The sequence below is a fragment of the Vulpes vulpes genome, chromosome 8, assembly GCF_048418805.1.
Source record: "Vulpes vulpes isolate BD-2025 chromosome 8, VulVul3, whole genome shotgun sequence".
In the NCBI taxonomy this organism is placed as follows: Eukaryota; Metazoa; Chordata; class Mammalia; order Carnivora; family Canidae; genus Vulpes; species Vulpes vulpes.
Genome location: NC_132787.1, coordinates 10,315,577 through 10,335,922, shown reverse-complemented (window position 1 = coordinate 10,335,922; position 20,346 = coordinate 10,315,577). Strand labels below are relative to the sequence as shown.

At 36.6% G+C, this 20,346-nt stretch overlaps 1 protein-coding gene across 3 annotated transcripts in view; it reads right to left on the bottom strand.

Moving 5' to 3' along the window:
- ADAMTS20 (ADAM metallopeptidase with thrombospondin type 1 motif 20) overlaps window positions 1-20,346 on the bottom strand; it is a 162,757-nt gene that overhangs the window by 78,820 nt on the left and 63,591 nt on the right. For 2 of the 3 annotated variants that reach the window (XM_072765509.1, XM_072765507.1), the window contains exons 11-18: window positions 20,121-20,225; window positions 14,192-14,337; window positions 12,848-13,029; window positions 12,614-12,750; window positions 10,305-10,422; window positions 7,806-7,901; window positions 3,683-3,849; window positions 3,402-3,531 (exon numbers count right to left, since the gene is read on the bottom strand). In XM_072765509.1, coding sequence (XP_072621610.1) covers window positions 3,402-3,531; window positions 3,683-3,849; window positions 7,806-7,901; window positions 10,305-10,422; window positions 12,614-12,750; window positions 12,848-13,029; window positions 14,192-14,337; window positions 20,121-20,225 — 1,081 coding nt within the window. The remainder of the gene's footprint in view (window positions 1-3,401; window positions 3,532-3,682; window positions 3,850-7,805; window positions 7,902-10,304; window positions 10,423-12,613; window positions 12,751-12,847; window positions 13,030-14,191; window positions 14,338-20,120; window positions 20,226-20,346) is intronic. The other variant, XM_072765508.1, reaches the window with a different exon arrangement.

Genomic DNA, 20,346 nt, shown 5'->3' with positions numbered 1-20,346 from the left:
AATGTCTGAAATGTATAAACATCAGAAAGATTTAAGAGAAAATTCAATGTAAGGAAATCATTAAATCATACAGTAAAATTTCTCAAGTCAAAGAACCTGTTTCCAAATGTGAGTGGCATCCTAATGACCCAGGAAAACAGATGAAAGAAACACCAACATCAAGGCAAATTGTCCTGAAATTTCACACCACTAGAATTCAAGAGAGGAGCCACAAAACTTCCACAATGGAAAGTGTCAGAGAAACACAGGAAACCAGAGAACAAGACTTTCAACCTTCTAAAGTACAAAATCTTAGCGTTTATTCCAAACTACTGAGCAAACATGAGAATAATGCCATTTTCATATAGAAAAGGTTTCAACAAACTACCTTTTTCAGGAATATTATTGAGGGATATGTTTCATCAGTGGGGGAAATAAAAAGAGGAATTCATGGGATTTAGAAAACAGGGAACATAGAAGAGAATCCCCCAAAAAATAACGAAGGGAAAGTTCACGAGGACAGTCATGTAAAAGGACCAAAAGCAACAAAACCAAATTAGAGCAAGAGAAAAGAGGGCCACAGTAACAGTAGACTGATTCAAAAAGTAAAGGAGAATTGAAACTGCCAGATTAAGTAACGTACTTGAAAATATTCAGATAAAATTTCTAAGCTCTCACAAAGTTTGGGAACTCATTACATTCAGTACACAGAGTAACAAAACTGAGGGAATTTCAATCTTAATTTTTTAAAAAGAACGTATATGTGTGTGTATGTGTTTATTTAGCTAGCAGGTCCAGGAGAGGGGGTGGGCAGAGGGAGCCGCAGATTCCCCACTGAGCTGGGAGCCTGACATGGGGCTCAACGCTACGACTCTGGGACCATGGCCCGAGCAGAAGGCAGACGCTGAACTGAGCCACTCAGGCACCTCTCTTTTTTTTTTTTTTTTTTTTTTTTTGAAGAGAACGTGCACATGTGTGCACGCACTCATGGTGCGGAGAGGGGCAAAAGGAGAGTGAGAATCTTAGGCTGGTTCCATGCCCAGAGCAGAGCCTGATGCAAGGGCTCAATCTCACAACCCTGAGATCTTGACCCAAGTGGAAATAAAGAGTTGGACATTTAACCAACTGAGCCACCAGGCCCCCCTATGGGAATTTCCTTTTAGAAAAACTAAAAAGTTACAAAGAGCGAATATAACCATCGTATACTATGTGGCAACTAACAGTTTTTTCCCTACATCTCAAAATTGTTGAAGAGATATCACTGAACAATCAAAATTGTTCAGACTCCCAAACCACTGCATCAGGTCTGGATGAACCTTTTATTTGGATCTTGCTCTTTTTTACTCGATACATTCTCCACATTTTCACACATTCCCTCACTCACTTGATGTTTGGATTTGTTCCTAGCTCCCCATATCCACTGCCACAGACCGGGGTACCCATTCAGTGCTGGAATGCTGTTCCCTGTTCTCAAAACCTCCATTTCCTTTTGTAAGGCCCATCTAGGGTCCTTCTGTCTCCTCCTCTGTACCAAAACTTTGTTCCTCCTTCCGCATTTATGCCAGTCATTTACTATCTACGGCAGTCTCCCTCCACAGACATCGTCCCAATGAAAACATCTGTTCCCATGCAATCAATCTGAGCACCACAATCCCAACATCACAGGACCAAGTCTGTGTGTGTGTGTGTGTGTGTGTGTGTGTGTGTTTTCAGAACAGGACATCACAATTTCTTTGGCACCTTGAGGTCAGTTTGTTAGTCTGTTCCTCACATTCCCCTCATCTACGGTCACTGCCTCTGGCTACCCACCTCATTTCAGCTCATTTCCATTTGGTTCTGAGTAACGTCTCCTCTGAACCACTGCTCCCCTAATTTCCAAAACCTTTCTCCAGTCCCCATGAGAACTACTTTCCACTGCATCAGACTTCCCTGTGCCTTCAATATTGAATCTCCTCACACACTGCTCCATCTTTTTTGCACTTCTCTGGGCACATCTGTAGCACTGCATTTACTTAGACCAAGAAAATCTATTCATGCTGGTTTCATCCACTAGAAATTAAAACTCGGATGCAGAATTGAGGTCTTAATTTGAAACAAAGTAAAGCAGCCCCTCAAAGTTACTGATTTGAGAAGTATTACACAATTAAGTATCCATAACTACACATTTCCCAAAGATTACAGTCTCTTCACATATTCTTTCTCGACCGTAAACGTCCCTGCTTTTCCATTTCCTGGTACGCTCTTTTCACTTATTCATGCCAACACCACAAATGTACTTTCTTGTGGTCATGGAAAGAAAATAAAAGAATGCAAGGATGTTGGGTACCCCAACACCGAACAGAAGAGATTGGTTACTAGGAAAGTGTATGGAGGTGAGTGCGTGAGAGAACACTTATTTCACTGGGAAAGAGTATCCATCAGTTCCCCTTCATCTGTGGTCTCAGTACTGCAGTCAACCACGGGCCAAAGATGATCCACTTTTTAATGCACCACCTGAAGATCAATAGAGCCTAGAGCCTAACAGAATTCACCACACTTCATCTCATCACGTGAGCATTTTATCACCTCACATCATCACAAGAAGGGTGAGTACAGTACAATAAATTTTGAGAGAGACCACATTCACAGAAATTTTATTAGGTACAGGTGATCCTTCAACAACATGGGTTTGAACTATGCAGGTCCACTCACACATGTTTTTTTGATAAATACCATAGATGTATCTTGGCTTCTGGTTTTGTTAACATTTTTTTTTCTCTAGCTTGCTTTATTGTAAAACGACAGTAATTAATAAATATAACATACAAAACATGTGTTAAGTGCTTGTTATCGATAAGATTTCCAGTCAACTGTAGGCTAATAGTAGTTAAGTTCTTGGGGAGTCAAAAGTTTCACGTGAATTCTTAACTCCATGGAGGTTGGTACTCCTAACCCTTGTACTGTTCAAGAGTCAACTATATAGTGTTATAATTGTTTGATTTTATTACCAATCTCTTACTAATTTATAAACTTTATCATAGTAACTATATACAGGAAAAGACAAAGTATGTATGAGATTCGATGCTCTCTATAGTTTCAGGCACGGAATCCTGAGGGGTACATGGAATGGATCCCTCCTCCAAAAAGCACAGTGGATTACTGTACAAGTTAGAGAAACTGCTTGCAACTCCAAGAAAGAATGAGAAAAAAAGCAGTAATAGAGAATGTTGGAAAGGGGAGAGACAGATGAGGCTGTTAAGTATCAGAAACCATGAATGGGGAGAAAAGTAGGAGGAAAAAAGGTAGGAAACCCTTGTTATGTTCGTGCAGTGATGTGTGTCTGTGTAGACATTTGGGGGACTCTGTAGGCAGACAGCCCCGAAAGTACTCCATACCAGCATGCACAGGCAAGCTTCTGTCTCTTTCACTCAACACCAGTGTACCTTGACACATCTTGGTGCAGTCTTGCCATGGTCCATACGGATCCCATGTGACTAGGTCGTTCTTCTCTTCCACGGGGATATTGAAGGAATATCGTACATCAGGGTTGTATAAATTACCCACACATAAAACCTCAATAGAAATACACAGGAGCACACAATTAATTCATAAAAAGATATTCCTGAAAGACATCATTTTTATGTTTAATAAATACAAAGCCCTTAACCATCAGTTTATGGATAGGATTAAAAAGGAGTCTTATCAAGGACGCCTGAGAATTTACCTGCAAAACAACTTCTTCTTCCAGCCGATCAGTACTATTAATTCTTTCAATTGAGCTGTTTGAACCACTGTATTCAAAAATAGCTCCTTGTATGTTGATTTCCTTTTTTGACATACTTACAACAAAATTCCCATTCAAAAGAAAATTCCCTTGAGTGTCAGATAATGCTGTAAAAGAACAGTACTCATGAAATAGTAAAACAGTTCAGTCAATAATACAAGAAATATTTAACTTTTAAAATTCAAATCCTTTTCTGAAATTAACATAAATGTAAATTAATTTTGGGAAATAAATATTTGACTATAACATGTTATCTAACCCATACAAAGAGAAACTCCAGCATATCAGCTAAAGATACTAAATTTACCCTATACTTTTCTGAGAATGTCCTCCCTCTACCAGACATACAGCTTCAGGAAGGACATGTAGGAAGAGGAAAAACAGAAGTTATAGACTCAGGAGATACATCAGCTAAATCAGTCCTGGTCATCAATGGTGAAGAAACAACGACCACTCAGACTGCTATAATATTTCATTTATGCTCTTCTCAGAAACAAAGGTACAAAGCTATAAAATTCTAGGGGTCAATATTTTTTTTAGTATTTTATTTATTCATGAGAGACACAGAGAGAGAGGCGGAGACATAGGCAGGGAGAGAAGCAGGCTCCCCACAGGGAGCCTGATGTGGGACTCAATCCTGGGACTCTGGGATCACACCTCATGCCAAAGGCAGCCACTCAACCACTGGGCCACTCAGGTGTCCCTAGGGGTCAATATTCTAAGAGCCATCCGATGACCATACTATTCTTTATATAAATGTCTGGATCTTTTTCATGGAGAGGCACTCTGACGCTGTTGACATACATGTGAATGACTGCTACTACCTCTCTGTTCCTGCAACTTGTTCTCAGTCCCAGTGATGTGTTAGTACAAGCCTGTCTAATACGTATTTGTGTATATTTATAGGCTATATAAAATACATATGTATAAATTTTTATGTATATAAATATGTAAAATAATATCGTATGCATTCACAGTTTCTTTTAAAATATAAAACTGCATGGTGTTCACAGTAACTGAGTAATAAAATGAAACAAATTGGTATTAGAATAATGGGTTTAAATTCAAGTTGTTCCAATTAATTCCTATGTGAGTTTGGACAAACCACTTGCTTAGTTTCCTAACTGTACCAGGCATAGAAATTCCTACTTTTAAATCAGCCTTTTAAATCAGGATCAAATTTGGAAAACGTTTGTAAAAAGTGTGTAAGTTGTAAAGCTCTGTGCATTTTTAACTTTTAAGAGAACGTATAATATTTGTTAGACTAATATAAGCTCTGTACTAATCAAATACTATTTTGCTTCCTTTACTTACATATTATTCAGTGGAGCAATAACCTTTTTAGTAAATGTTTGTTTGACCTTCCAGGAAACTCCACACCCAAAGTGCACAAGTTACCCAGAACTAAGCTTTGTAATAAATACTACACTCCTGGAAAAAGCAACCCTGAAGGAATTACTGCTAAATAAATTTGGCATTTCTGTGTCTGTATGAACTGTCTTTTTATATTACACTAAATTCCATGAAAAACCAGTAAAATTCTCTACGTATCCTATAAAATGAAAATTCCTCTAAAGAATCTGTACTTTATCAAAAGTGAATAGGTCTACTTAAGGAACTATCAGTTATATTATAATTAAGAGAAATAAAACTTTACTTAGAAAAAGTCTGTACATTTCACTACTTTTGGTTACCAAAGCCAATTTCATAAATATAAATGTTTATAAACCCCTTCTAATAATTTCACATATTTGCTCAAGTTAGACTTTGATTGTTCCATTACTACCTCTTTTACAGAGTATACTAATACCTCATTGGTAAACATCTTTTTAAAAGATTTTTTTAAAATTTATTTATTGATGAAGGACAAAGAGAGAGAAAGAGAGGCAGAGACACAGGCAGAGGGAGAAGCAGGCTCCATGCAGGGAGCCTGACATGGGACTCGATCCCGGGTCTCCAGGATCACAACCCAGGCTGCAGGTGGCGCTAAACTGCTGTGCCACCGGAGCTGCCCCTGGTAAACATTTCTAATTTTTAAACTGGTTGTCCATTCCTAGGTAAACACAAATATCTACATTTGGAACCTAAGAGCAACATGTTAAATATCTACAATATGGTTACATCTATTGATATATATGTACCAAGGTAATATTTTTAGCAAAAGAAAAATAATTGCAACAAAATATAAAAGGAAAATATATCAAAATATTTACACTTGATTTGAGAAATTTTTTTTTTATAAAAGGGAAATTGACAAAATTAACCATTTAAAAGTGAACAATTCAATGGCATTTAGTATATTCATGTTATACAACCACTACTTCTAACTAGTTCTAAAACTTTTCATCATCTCAAAAGAAAATTTGTATCCCTGAAGCACTTATTCCCTTTGCATTTAACTTTCTAATGTCAGCTTCAAGTCTTGTGATAAGCTTCATGATAGATTCAGACTCCTCACTTAGTAGCATTGATAACTTGGGCCAATATTTCACTTTAATGTGAACCAGGTACTTGCAATATCTGCTCTATACCATCCCCTATTCCAGCTTGGTGAGTTGCTGAAAAGTCAATACTAAGGTATTTCCCAGACAGAAGGAAAAGGTTTGTAAAGAATTCTTTTCATCTTTGGGCCTAACTGAAATTCCTTAAGGCTAAAAACTAATTTCTAAAAATAAATATAAACGAAGAAGCCTATACCCTAGATGTAGCTAAAGGACAATACACTGTGGCTATCTTCATTAACATTTAAAAATCTGAAATCAATTCTCTGTCTTGCTTTAACATAAGTGTTCCATAATGGAATACTAAGCCATTCAAAAAATGAAATCTTGTCATTTACAACTACATGGGTAGAACTAGAGAGTTATTATGCTAAGCAAAATAAGTCAATCAGAGAGACAATTATGTTATTTCATTCATATGTGGAATTTAAAAAAATAGAATCATAAGGGAAGGGAGGGGAAAAATAAAAGATGCTATCAGAGAGGGAGACAAACCATAAGAGACTCAATCATAGGAACAAACTGAGGGTTGCTGGAGAGGAGGCAGGGGATGGGGTAACTGGGTGATGCACATTAAGGCGGGCACATGACGTGACAATCACTGAGTGTTATATACAACTGATGAATCACTGAACTTTACTTCTAAAACTAATAATACACTATATGTTAATTAAATTTAAAAAATTTTAAATAAGTGTTTTGTTTCAAGTTTTTATTTAAATTCTAGTTAGTTAACATATACTGTATACTGTAATATTGACTTCAGGAACAGAATTTAGTGATTCATCATTTACATATAATACCCAGTGCTCAGCACAGTGCTCTTCTTAATCTCCATCCCACTCGCCTCTAGCAACTCTCAGTTTGTTCTCTATAGGTAAATTTCTTATGATTTGCTTCCCTTTTTTTCTCCTTCCCCAATGTTCATCTCTTCTGTTTTTTAATTTCCACGTATGAGTGAAACCATTTAATGTTTTTTAAAGTTTATATTTAAGTCCTTTTGATACATTAAAAAAACAGTTAATAAATTCTTTAAAGAACATTTAACCACAAAAAAAGTCTATAATTAATTTTGGATAAAAAGAAAATAATTTCATTCTAAATAAACACGCAACTCTGAATATAATCTTTGGTTATTTAAAACACTATGTGGTAAAAGCAAATTTTTCAGAATTTTACTCAGTGTTTTTATTTTTATTTTTTAAAGATTTTACTTACTTATTCATGAGACACACAGAGAGAGAGGCACAGACATAGGCAGAGGGAGAAGCAGGCTTCCTGCAGGATGCAGGACCTGATCTTAGGACTCAGGATCATGACCTGAGCAGAAGGCAGATGCTCAACGACTGAGCCACTCAGGTGTCTTGTTCAGTGTTTTAGAAATAAGTATATAACTCAAGAGGAAAATATGTATAGGAAGTCAGATGACTTAAGCTCAGTATGAAATGAAAATGCGTGTTTGTTCAAGTGGCTCTTCTTGCCTTCTAAGAATTTACATCAACCGCAGACCTCCATGAAACTGAACACAAATCACATATTGGCTGTTTACTAGAAATGTTTACCAAGGTAATTGTCATCTTCTGGTTTTCCAGAATAGCTATGCTGAAGAATATCAATGTTTGTTGCTCCTGCTGGAATCTTGACAACAACATTATAACCTGCAATATAATTTGATACATGTTAACTTTCACAAGCTGATGGCCCAGAGGCTATTACAGCTGGATGATTAAAAAAAAAAAAAACTGAATAGCACAGACAATTTCATTTTATCTTTGAAAAATGATACAGTACTTATTCTTTTTTAATCAATGCATTACACAATTACTAAGGATTGAGAAAAAAATGGTTGTCTACAAATATACAGTTTGGGATCCTTAAAGTACTTCCTATTTTCTTTTCTAAAATTCTGAACACAGAATGAGAAAGGAGTTAAAATTATAGTTCCTGAGATAATTAGAACACATATTCATTCTCAAATTTGACTAATACTTTTAGACTTTATACTTCCCAATGGAAAAAAATAGAGGATTTCAATGTTATTCATCAATCCAAAAAGTATCAAAATAGTTGGTGATTGCTCTGTGTTTACACAGAGATTTGGTGACAGGCAAAAACAACAAGTTAACATTTTTTAAGCTTTTGGGTTTCTAGTGTAACCAAGAAGTCTATAGCTACTCCCAAAATTTTACATTATTTTCAAAAGTCTAACAAATTGTCATGAGAGAAGTAAAATGTTTATTTGAGGGAAATCAAAGTAATATTTCTATTTTATGAGACCAAATTCAACAGTACTGGCACTGCTCAAAAGATGAGGAAATACTACATAGTAAACAAAAAATGTTTTCCCTACACCACACTCATTACATAGTTCTCCAAATACTCTCAGATTCTGTCAGCAACTAATTTTCCTCTAGTGATTATTCTAAGTTGTTCCTTTGCCTTATTAGTTTTTCCTTGTATTTAATACACGAGTAAAACGAGTTGTATGAGTTTTTCTCATACACTAACTTTTAAAAAAGATTAAATTTACAGCCCTGACATGAGAATACCTCGCATGTTTTAGTGTTCTAATTTATATTCCTTAAAGACATCACATTTTAAATATAAGGTGATAAATGGTCTGCTGACTCTGCATACATTATATGCATATTGGTTGTAAATCATCAGCCTACAAGAATAATTTTAACTTATTATTTTTCCACTATAAGATATTCCTACTACCTCCTATTTACATCTTTCCAGTTTTTTAAGAAAGCAATTCCCAGGCATTACAAATGTGAAAGACAAAGGCTACCACCAGAGGGCAGAAATGTGACAAATGTTACACTACAAAGGAGTTTAATATCTTTTTCCATTCGCAAACTGATTAATTCATAATACAATTTTGGCAGAGTTGTATATTTTATCCTAATTTAATACACGTGGTTTTGTGTGGGGAAAAAAATGTTTTCTAGTGGGTAGAGACCGATTTCTGGTAAATGTATCACTGGTTTAAACAAAAGATCAAATGTGTGTGGCTCACATGAACTAATGAATCTTACCTACAAAAATAATGTCATATCTAGTAACTAAGATTCATAAGCATTACCAGAGTATAAATGTTACTATATTTTTACTATGGATAAAAATATAAATTTTGCATTTTAAATCATATTACTTTAATTGAGGCAATTCATACTAACTTAACTGTGTTTAAACACATGTGAACATAATTTAAGGTTGACAATAAAACTATAAAAAATACATTTTTCATTTTGCAAGGAAATTTGGTACCATAAAAAGGAAAAGGTTTTCCTAGAAAAGTCTCAGAAGAGAAAATATCTCATACTCTCATAACAATTTTAAAGAAAAATGAAATCATGGCCAAATAGGATTTATATATGTAATCTAGATACTTCCTGAAAAATCAAATATAATAATCCCAAATCAACACTTAAATTAATGGTTTCATCCTTCACTCATTTTAATATAGTGGTTCAAATGATGAAAAGTAATTGAAAGCAATTCTCCTGGGAAAATCATAAATATATACATTTCAGACTACAGGAACAGCAATAAAGACCCTATTAATTGGAGGACTATTCAAACATCACTGGCAAGTAGCACTGGATTTACTCTAATAAATACACCTACTGTATTTTCAAGAATCTGATTTGCCTTGAGCAAATGAATTCATTAATCCAAGGATACATCTGGTATATTTTTCTATATTTAGGAATATTTTACATTTTTATATTTAGGAAATTTTTACTAATCATTTTTTTAAAATTTTATTTATGATAGTCACACACAGAGAGAGAGAGAGAGGCAGAGACATAGGCAGAGGGAGAAGCAGGCTCCATGCACCGGGAGCCCGACATGGGATTCGATCCCGGGTCTCCAGGATCGCGCCCTGGGCCAAAGGCAGGCGCTAAACCGCTGCGCCACCCAGGGATCCCCTTACTAATCATTTTGAACTAAAGGTACAGAGTGGGCAAAACAATAAACCATTATTATGCCTTGATTATATACTCTCATTATATCAAATAAAAGGGAAAATTAACAACAAATATATAGCTTACCATAATGAGCACTGTTGAAGACACCTGTCATTGTCCTGCATGAAGAGTTATCCCCACCACACACTCCACATTTGTCTCTCCTGGCCTTGGAGTTTAACACATGATCACAGCCAGCTTGCTTCAAAATAACAATAATTATAATCAGTATTATAAAAGTGACTGTTATAAGCATGGTGTTTTATAAAATTTTCACAAATATTCTTGCAATTAATGGGAGATTCGGTACAACAGGATTTTTCAGAGTATCTACTGTATCTACTGGTTTTGTTGTGCCAAAGTATCTACTGGTTTTGTTGTTTAATATTTCACACACCTTTTCATCACATGGTTGAAAAAACAGTGCTTTTCAAAGGGTTGTCCACCTACCTCCCGCATCAAAATCACATGGGATGGCATTTAAAAAGGTAGATTCCCGATTTTCTAAATTAAAAAAATCCTTGGAGGTAAGAACTAGGACTCTGCATTGTAACAAACATGGACAATAATTACTTTGTCCACTGTCTAAGCCATTCTTTAAAAAAATATAATTCAAAGAGACAAAAAAGCATGATTATGTAAGAACACATTTAAAATAACTTCAAAGAGATGACTTTCATGATTTTTTAAACTCATGGATCTTAGAACTCCAGGAATAAATGGAGTACATTTGAAAAATTTATTTCTTCAAAATTAATAACCATCTTATTAAGTTGTGTTTATGTAAAGAGTGAATAATTGGACAAAGGTTGAAAGTGAATGGTTTCATTCAGGACTTTAAAAGAGTAAGTGCAGTTCTCCATGCAGATACTGTCCTCTGCATGCACTGTCCTAACTCTTAGTTCCTTAGAGTACTCCTCCAAAATTTCATGATAAGAAAATTTCATAAGCCTCATTCTTTTATACACAAGGTGAATTATTTCCAAAATGAATGTCAACCAGATGTTTCCTGAAAGGAACATGCATCTGTAAGTTCAGATAATCATTGTTTTTCATGGTATAGGATTTTGTGCTAATTCAGATAAAACTTAAATTTTTCAGGCCACCGAGTACCCGTTTTCTAGTCTGTTTCCTTTGTTTTGAACATCTCATTAGACCTTCGAGTGCAAAGCATTTTATCACTAGGCAACTGGTAATAGATGTTTGGCTAAGGAGAAAATTGGTACCTTAACCCAAGGAATGAATTCATAATATTACCCTTGTATTCTTTAGACAGAATTCATTATCCTAGTTCTCAAACTCACCATTTTTAAGACCTCATTCTGCAGTGTGGCTGCTTTAATTCAGAATCTCATCTGCTTCTCACCTAGAATCCGAAGTGGCTATCTCCAATCTTCTCCCAACCCCATATATTTTTGAAGATTCTAACATGCAGATCAAATAACATCTCTCACTCAACTCCAAATTCTCCTAAGGGACCTCCAGGACCTCAGAAAAAAAAAGTGAATTTAAAGCTAGTCCCTATGTCCAATCAGTCCTTTACCTCCTCACCTTTCTAAATCCTATTCATCCTCAATAATTAGCTCAAGCCTCACATTCTCATGAGCATTTTCTGAACCATTTACATACTTCCCCACAAAACACTCCTTTCTCGATATCCCTATGCCACTGTGCTGATGACCCCATAGCCCTGCATTGGAATTATTCACATGCCTATCTGTGACCACCTTGGGGTTTATGGTTCTGTTTCAGTCTTTCATCCTGGTGACTAGAACAGTATCTAACATTTAGTAGGTACCCAGCGAATGTCATTGAATACACCCAGGAAGTAAAACACAAGGATGAAAAGAGGAAGGGGCAAGGGTGCCTGGGTGGCTCAGTCCCCTGTTAAGCACTTGACTCTTGGTTTCAGCTTAGCTCACGATCTCAGGGTCATGCAATGAAGCTCCACATCAAGCTCCATATGCATCTACTTAGGTTTCTCTCTCCTTCTACCTGCCCCCCCTCCCAAATAAATAGATCTTAAAAAAAAAAAAAAGAGGGAGGGAGGGGGAAATAGCATCACTAACCAACAAGGAGGGGGTCACAAGAGTTCACATTTGAAGTAGCCAAAGGACTCTACAACCCTGCGTCCTAGTATTTTCTTTTTAAGAAGTCAATTCTCACAACTCATTTTGATCTTGAGTACCATAAGCAAAACAAAATCAGCAAACTTAATGTTTCATGAGTCACTCTTGATGACAGAGAACTGCCTAGTAACAAAGTCTCCTGACCATACTTCTAAAGATAGAATGGTATCATTGAAGGGTGCTGCACTGGAATTCGTGAAAATGTATTCTGAGGTAGAGAAAAAGAATATTATGAAATATAAGTTTAAATATAAGTTTACTTACCCGACAGAGGCCTTGAACACAGATATCATTAGTTTCAGTTCCACAAGGAGTACCATCAGCAACCCTATCCTTCAACTGGTAGAAGTTAGTGGTTCCGGCAACCCGACAATACAGTTTACAGCGATCTTTTATGGCAACTGTAAGAAAAAGTTACATTTTTGGTGTACAATAATATGGCTGTATGGTCCTAGGTCTCAAGAAATTTTTACATCAAAAAATATTCTAACTACTTACTCCCACTGTATTTTGGAAGCCACCTCACATTAGGGGAAAGACCATTGATGTTGAAATGTTTACCATCAAAATCAGAGCACTGCTTCTCTCGAAAGTCTTGCTTGCCTTTTGGACATGAATCAGTATTACATGATCGAAATTTCATCCTGCGGCCCACACAGTACTTTCCTCCGTTTCTTGGCCTAGTCAAATTCATTACATTTTAAAGCACATCAGTATAATATTCTTTCTGCCATTTACTTCTAAAACTGTTCCACTCTGTCCCAGGATCTGGAAAACCACTTATGTCCCACTAACACTTTTTAACAGGAGTACGTTACATGGTTTTTAAGCAATTCAGTGGCTAACAAATTGTAAAAATACTCATCTTAGGATAGATACTGTGGGCTAGAAGGCAGCACTGATCACTTATTCATGACTTGGTCAACTCACAAGGAACTAATGACAGGAATTTGTTTTAAAATGTCAAAATAGGGTTTGTTCACTTTGAGGGGTTAAGAAAAAAAGACCTAGTGAACCAAAGATGATACCATGTTAAAGAAATATACAGGCATCTTTGTTGCATATATACTACTTATCACTCACTTCAAAGAGTTTTGTGGTATTAATCTATATCCATCCATCTCTTTATTTCAACTTATGCTGGAAAATAAAAACTCTTTTTGTCAGCATTTTTTAAACATAAAAACTTCTAGCATAATTTAAATACCATGAAATTCAAATGAACTAAGTCATTTTGCTCAAAGTCCTAACTACACATAAAGAATTCTTTATTGCTTACCAATTTATATATCATAACAGACACATTTAGAAATCTTTATGGAATCTCTACATTCTTTTAAATATTTTGATGAGGGGGAAAATATGCTTCAGTACTTATTCAACCTAAAGACACTGATGCATCTATAATATGAGAAGCAGAGAAAGAAAATAGGACATGTCAAATTACACAAAACAGTAAAAAACAGGTAATGAAAATACATATTTTATGCAGAAGAGCCAAGAGACAATTTTAAAGGAGCCAGGAATTTCAATGGAAACACAGTAAATGTAAAAACTTCATTACATTACTGTCATTTTTACAACTACTTCGCAAATTTACACTAAATCAGAAAAAATCAAGGATCCTATCTTAACTCATAGTCTAAAGATTAAGCTAGTTAATATATTTTTTTAAAGGTTTGAATCTACCAAGATAAGGTAATATGGCTTAAAGTATTCCAGAAGTTTTCTAAATCTCAGAAATTTACAGACTGACCTCCAGTTTAGAAGTGAATGAAACTGATGTCTACTTTCTGGTGCCTTGAGATAATCTTAATTTACAGGGACATAAAAAAGACATACTCAGGGCGATTACAGAGCCTGGTTGTGCTTTTGATTCCACCTCCACATGTTCTTGAACAAGAGCTGTAAGGTCCCCATGGTCCCCATTCACCATCTACCGGACGTGTTTCCATTTCTTTGTTTACACATAGCCCATGATGGCAATGCTTAAAAAAAAAAAACACACACACACACACATACACACACCACAATGAAATGATTCATACATACAAAATTAGAATATCAGTAATTATAATAGCATAAATATCAATAAAGAAAATGTATACAACTTAAAGCAAAATATTAATTCAGAAATGTGATTACATTTGGCACTCAAATATTTCTGATTATCTGCTAAGTAACTGTAAAAAGATCTGTGGAATGAAGAAAGAATAGGAAATTTCCCTTGCCTTTGAGATTTTGAGTCTCACTGAGGGAGGGAAGACCTGCTGTATGGGGAAAGTGTAGTAAAATGAAAATTTAAGTGAGTAATGCATATCTGTGATTCTGGTTTTCTATGCAAAGATATGTATCACTCTTCCACTCTTCTAGCTAACTTTTTACTTCATCTCATTCAAAGTCTCAATGCTCACTTTCTTACTTTCACCAAAAAAATGGAAATGTACAAAAGAATCTGCTCACAATCTCCTACTCCTTTTACCCACCTAACTGCCCCGGGGCTCAGTGCTCAGCCTTCCCGTCTGTTAGTGTACATGAAAATTCCAGGATCCTAGGGAAAGTCAACCCCTCTACCTGTGTACTTAATCTCAAACCCTCACCGCAACAGTTCTCCCATCTCTCCTACATCATGGTTCTAGTCTCTGCTATAACAAAAAGATGGTCCATGCAACTGTTGCCACCCTGTCAACTAGTCACTGCAAGGAGTACAGAAATCGAAAGTTAGCATTTAGAAACATTTATAGGATTTTGACATAATGTCATGTTTACCAAAGTTAATTAATTAATTTTTAAAATTAAATTAGTTAAAAGCTGGCTTATATTTGTTTTCACTGTGGCAAAATACACACCATAAAATTTACCATCTTAACCATTTTTAAGTGTACAGTTCAGTGGTATTAAAATGCATTCACAGTGTTGTGCAATCATCACCATCAATCCACATAACTCTCTATCTTCCCACTCTGAGACTATACCCTTGAAACAATTAACTCCCCCTTCTCTCCTCTCCCAAGCCCCCGGCAATCTTCATTCTACTGTGTTTGTATGTATTTGGCTACTCTTGTGTATCTCATATAATTAAAATCGTGCATCTTTTTGTGACTGGCTCATTTCACTTAGCATAGTGTTGTCAAAACTCATCCATGTTGTAGCATGTGTCAGAATTTCCTTCCTTTTAAGGCTGAATAATATTCCACTGCATGTGTAGATTACATTTTGTTTATTCATTCATCCCCTGATGGCCACTTGGGTTACTTCCATCTCTGGCTACTGTGGATAATGCTGATATGAACAGGAGTGTGTAAGAGATCTCTTCAAGACTCTATTTTCAGTTCTCTGGGATATACACCCATAAGTGGTGATGCTAGATCAGATAATTCATTTTTAATTTGAAGACTGGCCACACTGTTTTCCACAGAAAAATTTGGCTTACATTTTGAATGTCTTTTTTCATTTTGTTGTTCTAATCGTTTCTATCATTTTGTAAAAGTATCAGTTTAAATTATCAGAAATTTGTAAAAAGACTGGTCTTTTAACTAGAGATGATTTTGGAAATATTCCACTAAGATAATTCTCAATATACAAATATACTATGTCCCCTCTTTATCTTTTAAAGATTTATTTATTTGGAGAGAGAGCACATACACAATCAGGGGGAGGGGCAGAGGAAAAGGGAAAAATATCCTCAAGCAGACTCCCCGATGAGCACAGAGCATGAGGTGGGCTCCATCCCAGGACACTGAGATATGACCTGACACAAAATCAAGAGCTAGATGCTCAACCAATTGAGCCACCCAAGTGCCCCTATTTCCAGTCTTTAAAAACAAAACTTAGATCTCACTTTCCTCACCAGCTACTGTCCTGTTTCTCACTGAAAGAGCTGTCCATGTGCATTGTCTAACGCTCGATGCCTATGCTCTCCTGGTTCTACCATCCATGTCTCTGCTCATGCATACTCAACCAATGATCAGTTCTCTTTCTTGATTTAGCAGTATATTTGGTTTTTTTTTCTCTTGGTTTCTAGGGATCCACTTAATGCTAGAAAGTCTTGGGCTCAGATCTCGGTCCTTTATTCTTCCCTATCAATAATCACTGCCAGCCCAAATCCCCCTCCTGAACTCCAGACTCATGTACACAGGCTGCTTACGCTTCTTCACTGTAATGTCTAATAAACATTTCAGACATCATACCTAAAACTGAACCGCTGACCCCTCAAAATTCTGCTGAGTTGATTAGCTAAAAACAGTCATCCTACCTCTAACAGTTCACATTTAATATTTTGGTAAATGATCTTGTAGTTTCTTCAAGACCAAACAAAAAAAAAAATTGACTTTTAATTATCACCCCAGTGATCCCAACTCTGGTGTAAGCTATCATCTCTCATCTCTTTTTTATTTTTTTAAGATTTTATTTTATTTATTCAGAGAGACACACAGAGAGGCAGACACACCGGCAGAGGGAGAAGCAGACTCCATGCAGGGAGCCCGACGTGGGACTCGATCCTGGGTCTCTAGGATCACGCTCTGGGCTGAAGGCGGCGCTAAACCGCTGGGCCACGGGGGCTGCCCTCATCTCTCATCTCTATCGCTGCCATACCTAAGTAGATATGTTTCCAACTCTTGCCCCCTATAAGTTCAGTCTCAACAGTGAGCAGAATGGTCCTTTTCAACTTATTTCAAAAAAATCCTTCAATTATTTCATTTTGAATAAATGCAAAGTTCTCCCAACAGCTCACAGGGCCCTACATAATATTCTTCCAGTTACTTCCTCTCCATCTCTCTTCATCCCAGCCACAAGGTCAAGCTTACCTGTTTCACTTTGCCTGGAGCTCACTTCTCCACCATATCCTCCATAGCTAATTCTCTCACTTTAAGACAGCTCATTAGGCAACTTCCTGTAAGATCTACTTTGATCACTACATTTTAAATTGCAATCTGCCCTCTTATAACACAAAACTTCCAGTCCTTTTCTTGCTCTAATTTTCTTGGCACTTATTAGCTTTATGGTAGTATTATATTGTTTATAATATTGTAGTCTCCCCCTAGAATGTAAGCTCCCTGAGGGCAGGGATCTTCTCTCTTTTGTTCACTGGTGTACTCTAAGCACCTCGAATAGTGCCTGACAGATAGTGGGCCCTTGACAAGTCTTTGTTGAATGAATGAATCCTATAACCAAGTTTATTAGCAAGAAAAAAGCCTTGTGCCCCCCATTAGAACAACAAATCATTCAAAATGAGAAAGTCATATTAGAAGTGAACAAAAATCTCAGAATAGAATGTTCTATGTGCTTCCTCCAGAAACATTTCAAATAATCCTTGAGGGACTATTTCTGATAAATCCAAGAATGAAGAAGATAGAATATTATATTTTTCACCATGTCCTAAATTAAGTCATTGTCAGGTGAGTCCTACCGTATTTTCACACAAATGGATTTATTACCACTTTAAGTACTAAAAAGATAGTCTTACATGTAAGATAGTCACAAGATAAGGGACTAGGAATGTTAAGGCAAAACACAGGACATCTATTTAAAATTTCTCTTGGGGATCCCTGGGTGGCGCAGCGGTTTAGCGCCTGCCTTTGGCCCATGGCGCGATCCTGGCGACCCGGGATCGAATCCCACGTCGGGCTCCCTGCATGGAGCCTGCTTCTCCCTCTGCCTGTCTCTTTGCCTCTCTCTCTCTCTGTGTGACTATCATAAATCAATTTAAAAAAATTAAAAATAAATACATTTCTCTTGAATAAAAGGTCTACTGAATACTGAAAATGGCTAATGCATAGGAGCTCATTTGTTTTAATTAAAAAAAACAAGTTTACAGCTATCATGATCCACATGTTGCTACCCCAAATGGCATTTCTGCTTTTAACCCACACAAGCTTTAACATAGGACCCAGTATCTCAACATGTTTGCCTTGAATTCCAACAAACCTACCCTTCAAACCACCTCGTTGGGAAATTATTCAAATAGCTAGTGAGCACATGAAAAGATGCTCAATATTGACAATAATCAGGATAATACAAACTAAAACCACAATGATACCTCATTTTGTACCTAAAATGGCTATCATCTTGTTAAAAAATTAATAATATCAAAAATTGGCAAGAAATGCAGAGCAACTGGAACTTTCACACGTTGCTTGCAAGAGTTTAAAATGATTACACATATTAAAGATCAAACTGCAAAATTTAGTTCTAGCTCCAAACCATGATCTGAAGAATTCCACTAGAATTTTGGTCCTAAAATAATTGGGGTGCTCAACCATTTCACAGAGTACTTCAGCTACTACAGAAACTGCTGGCACTGGTGGGGATTTACCCCAAAGATACAGATATAGTGAAACTCTGGCACACCTGCACCCTGATGTTTAGAGCAGCAATGTCCACAATAGCCAAACTGTGGAAGGAGCCTCAGTGTCCATCGAAAGATAAATGGATAAAAGGTGTGGTCTATATATACAATGGAATATTACTCAGCCATTAGAAACGATGAATACCCACCATTTGCTTTAATACCCACCATGTGCTTTAATGTGGAACTGGAAGGTATTATGCTGAGTGAAGTAAGTCAATCGGAGAAAGACAATCATATGGTTTCACTCATACGGGCAATATAAAAAATAGTGACAGGAATTATAGGGGAAAGGAGAGAAAATGAGCGGGAAAAATCAAAGAGGATGACAAAACATGAGAGACTCCTCCTAACTCTGGGAAATGAACAAGGGGTAGTGGAAGGGGAGGTAGGCGGGGGGATGGGGTGACTGGGTGACGGGCACTGAGGGGAGCACTTGATGGCATGAGCACTGGGTTGTTATACTATATGCTGGCAAATTGAACTCCAATAAAAAAATACATATATAAAAAAATAAACTGCTGAAGTTCCAAATACAATGTTAATATTCAATTCATTTGTGATACAAGTTATATTCATGGAAAACACATGCCTTTTGATGGAAGGCATCAGAGAGAAGGGCAGTAGCTGGTATAAACTTTCAGTAAGCAACAGCTGATAAAGCACAAGGTCAGCTACTCAACCCATCCCAAAAGTTTCTACTTGCGCCCAGTGTGAAGTTAACAAAAGCAGCAGCACTGGCCAACCTATCACTAAGCCAAGTGCTCCATTTGTGCTGTGGTACCTCAGAGAAGCCGTGAACAGACTAAAACTTCCTCAGTGCAGACAACATTGGCTACCAAGGCCAAAGAAGCGTGCCTTCATCTTGAAGCACCAAGAACAACCTGACTTCATCCTTACATGTCTATTTTGGTGAACCCTGTCACTCAGCATCACGTGTGCAGATGTAGATTAGTTTATGATGTTAGAATGGTAAAAATGTAGGATGTTTACGCAATTTTAGAGATATATTTTAAGATATTTACAACCAATAAGTATCTGAAGCAGCCACTTAAAATGTTTAATCATACTTAATTGAACTTTATGGGAGAAAATGTATACAATGGTAGCATCCTTGAATTTGGGGAGATTGCTGAAATATTAGGACTTTTATGTTATACTCGTTAACAAGTCTATAACATAGATAACAATCCATGTAGTTACCTATATGATTTTAACATTCATCTGCTAGATCTTGGGAGGGGGGGAAGGGTAAAATTAAAAATTTAATTCACTTGACTATGTACTACATCAAACTAACATGGCAACACTGCTCCACTAGCAGAGCAAAAGCTGAGGAATAATGAAGAGTGTGGAAATTGCAGAGCCATCACATCCTAGGATAATCTCTTGACACAAGATTCACCCTCCGAGGAAACCTACCATCCCAGGACCACAGTGTGTTCCATCTGCCAGGGGCATGTGTTGAGTGCGACAGCCCTTGTGTACTCCTTCTGCACTAGTGCACCAGAGACGCCTGCACTGCTTCTGCATGGTAACATAAAGCAGACAAACAAGAGTAAACCAACACTATGACCGCCGGATCAATCTAGTGTAATGCATTGGTTTCTACATTGATCTTACATATGTCACAGTTTCATGGTCAGAG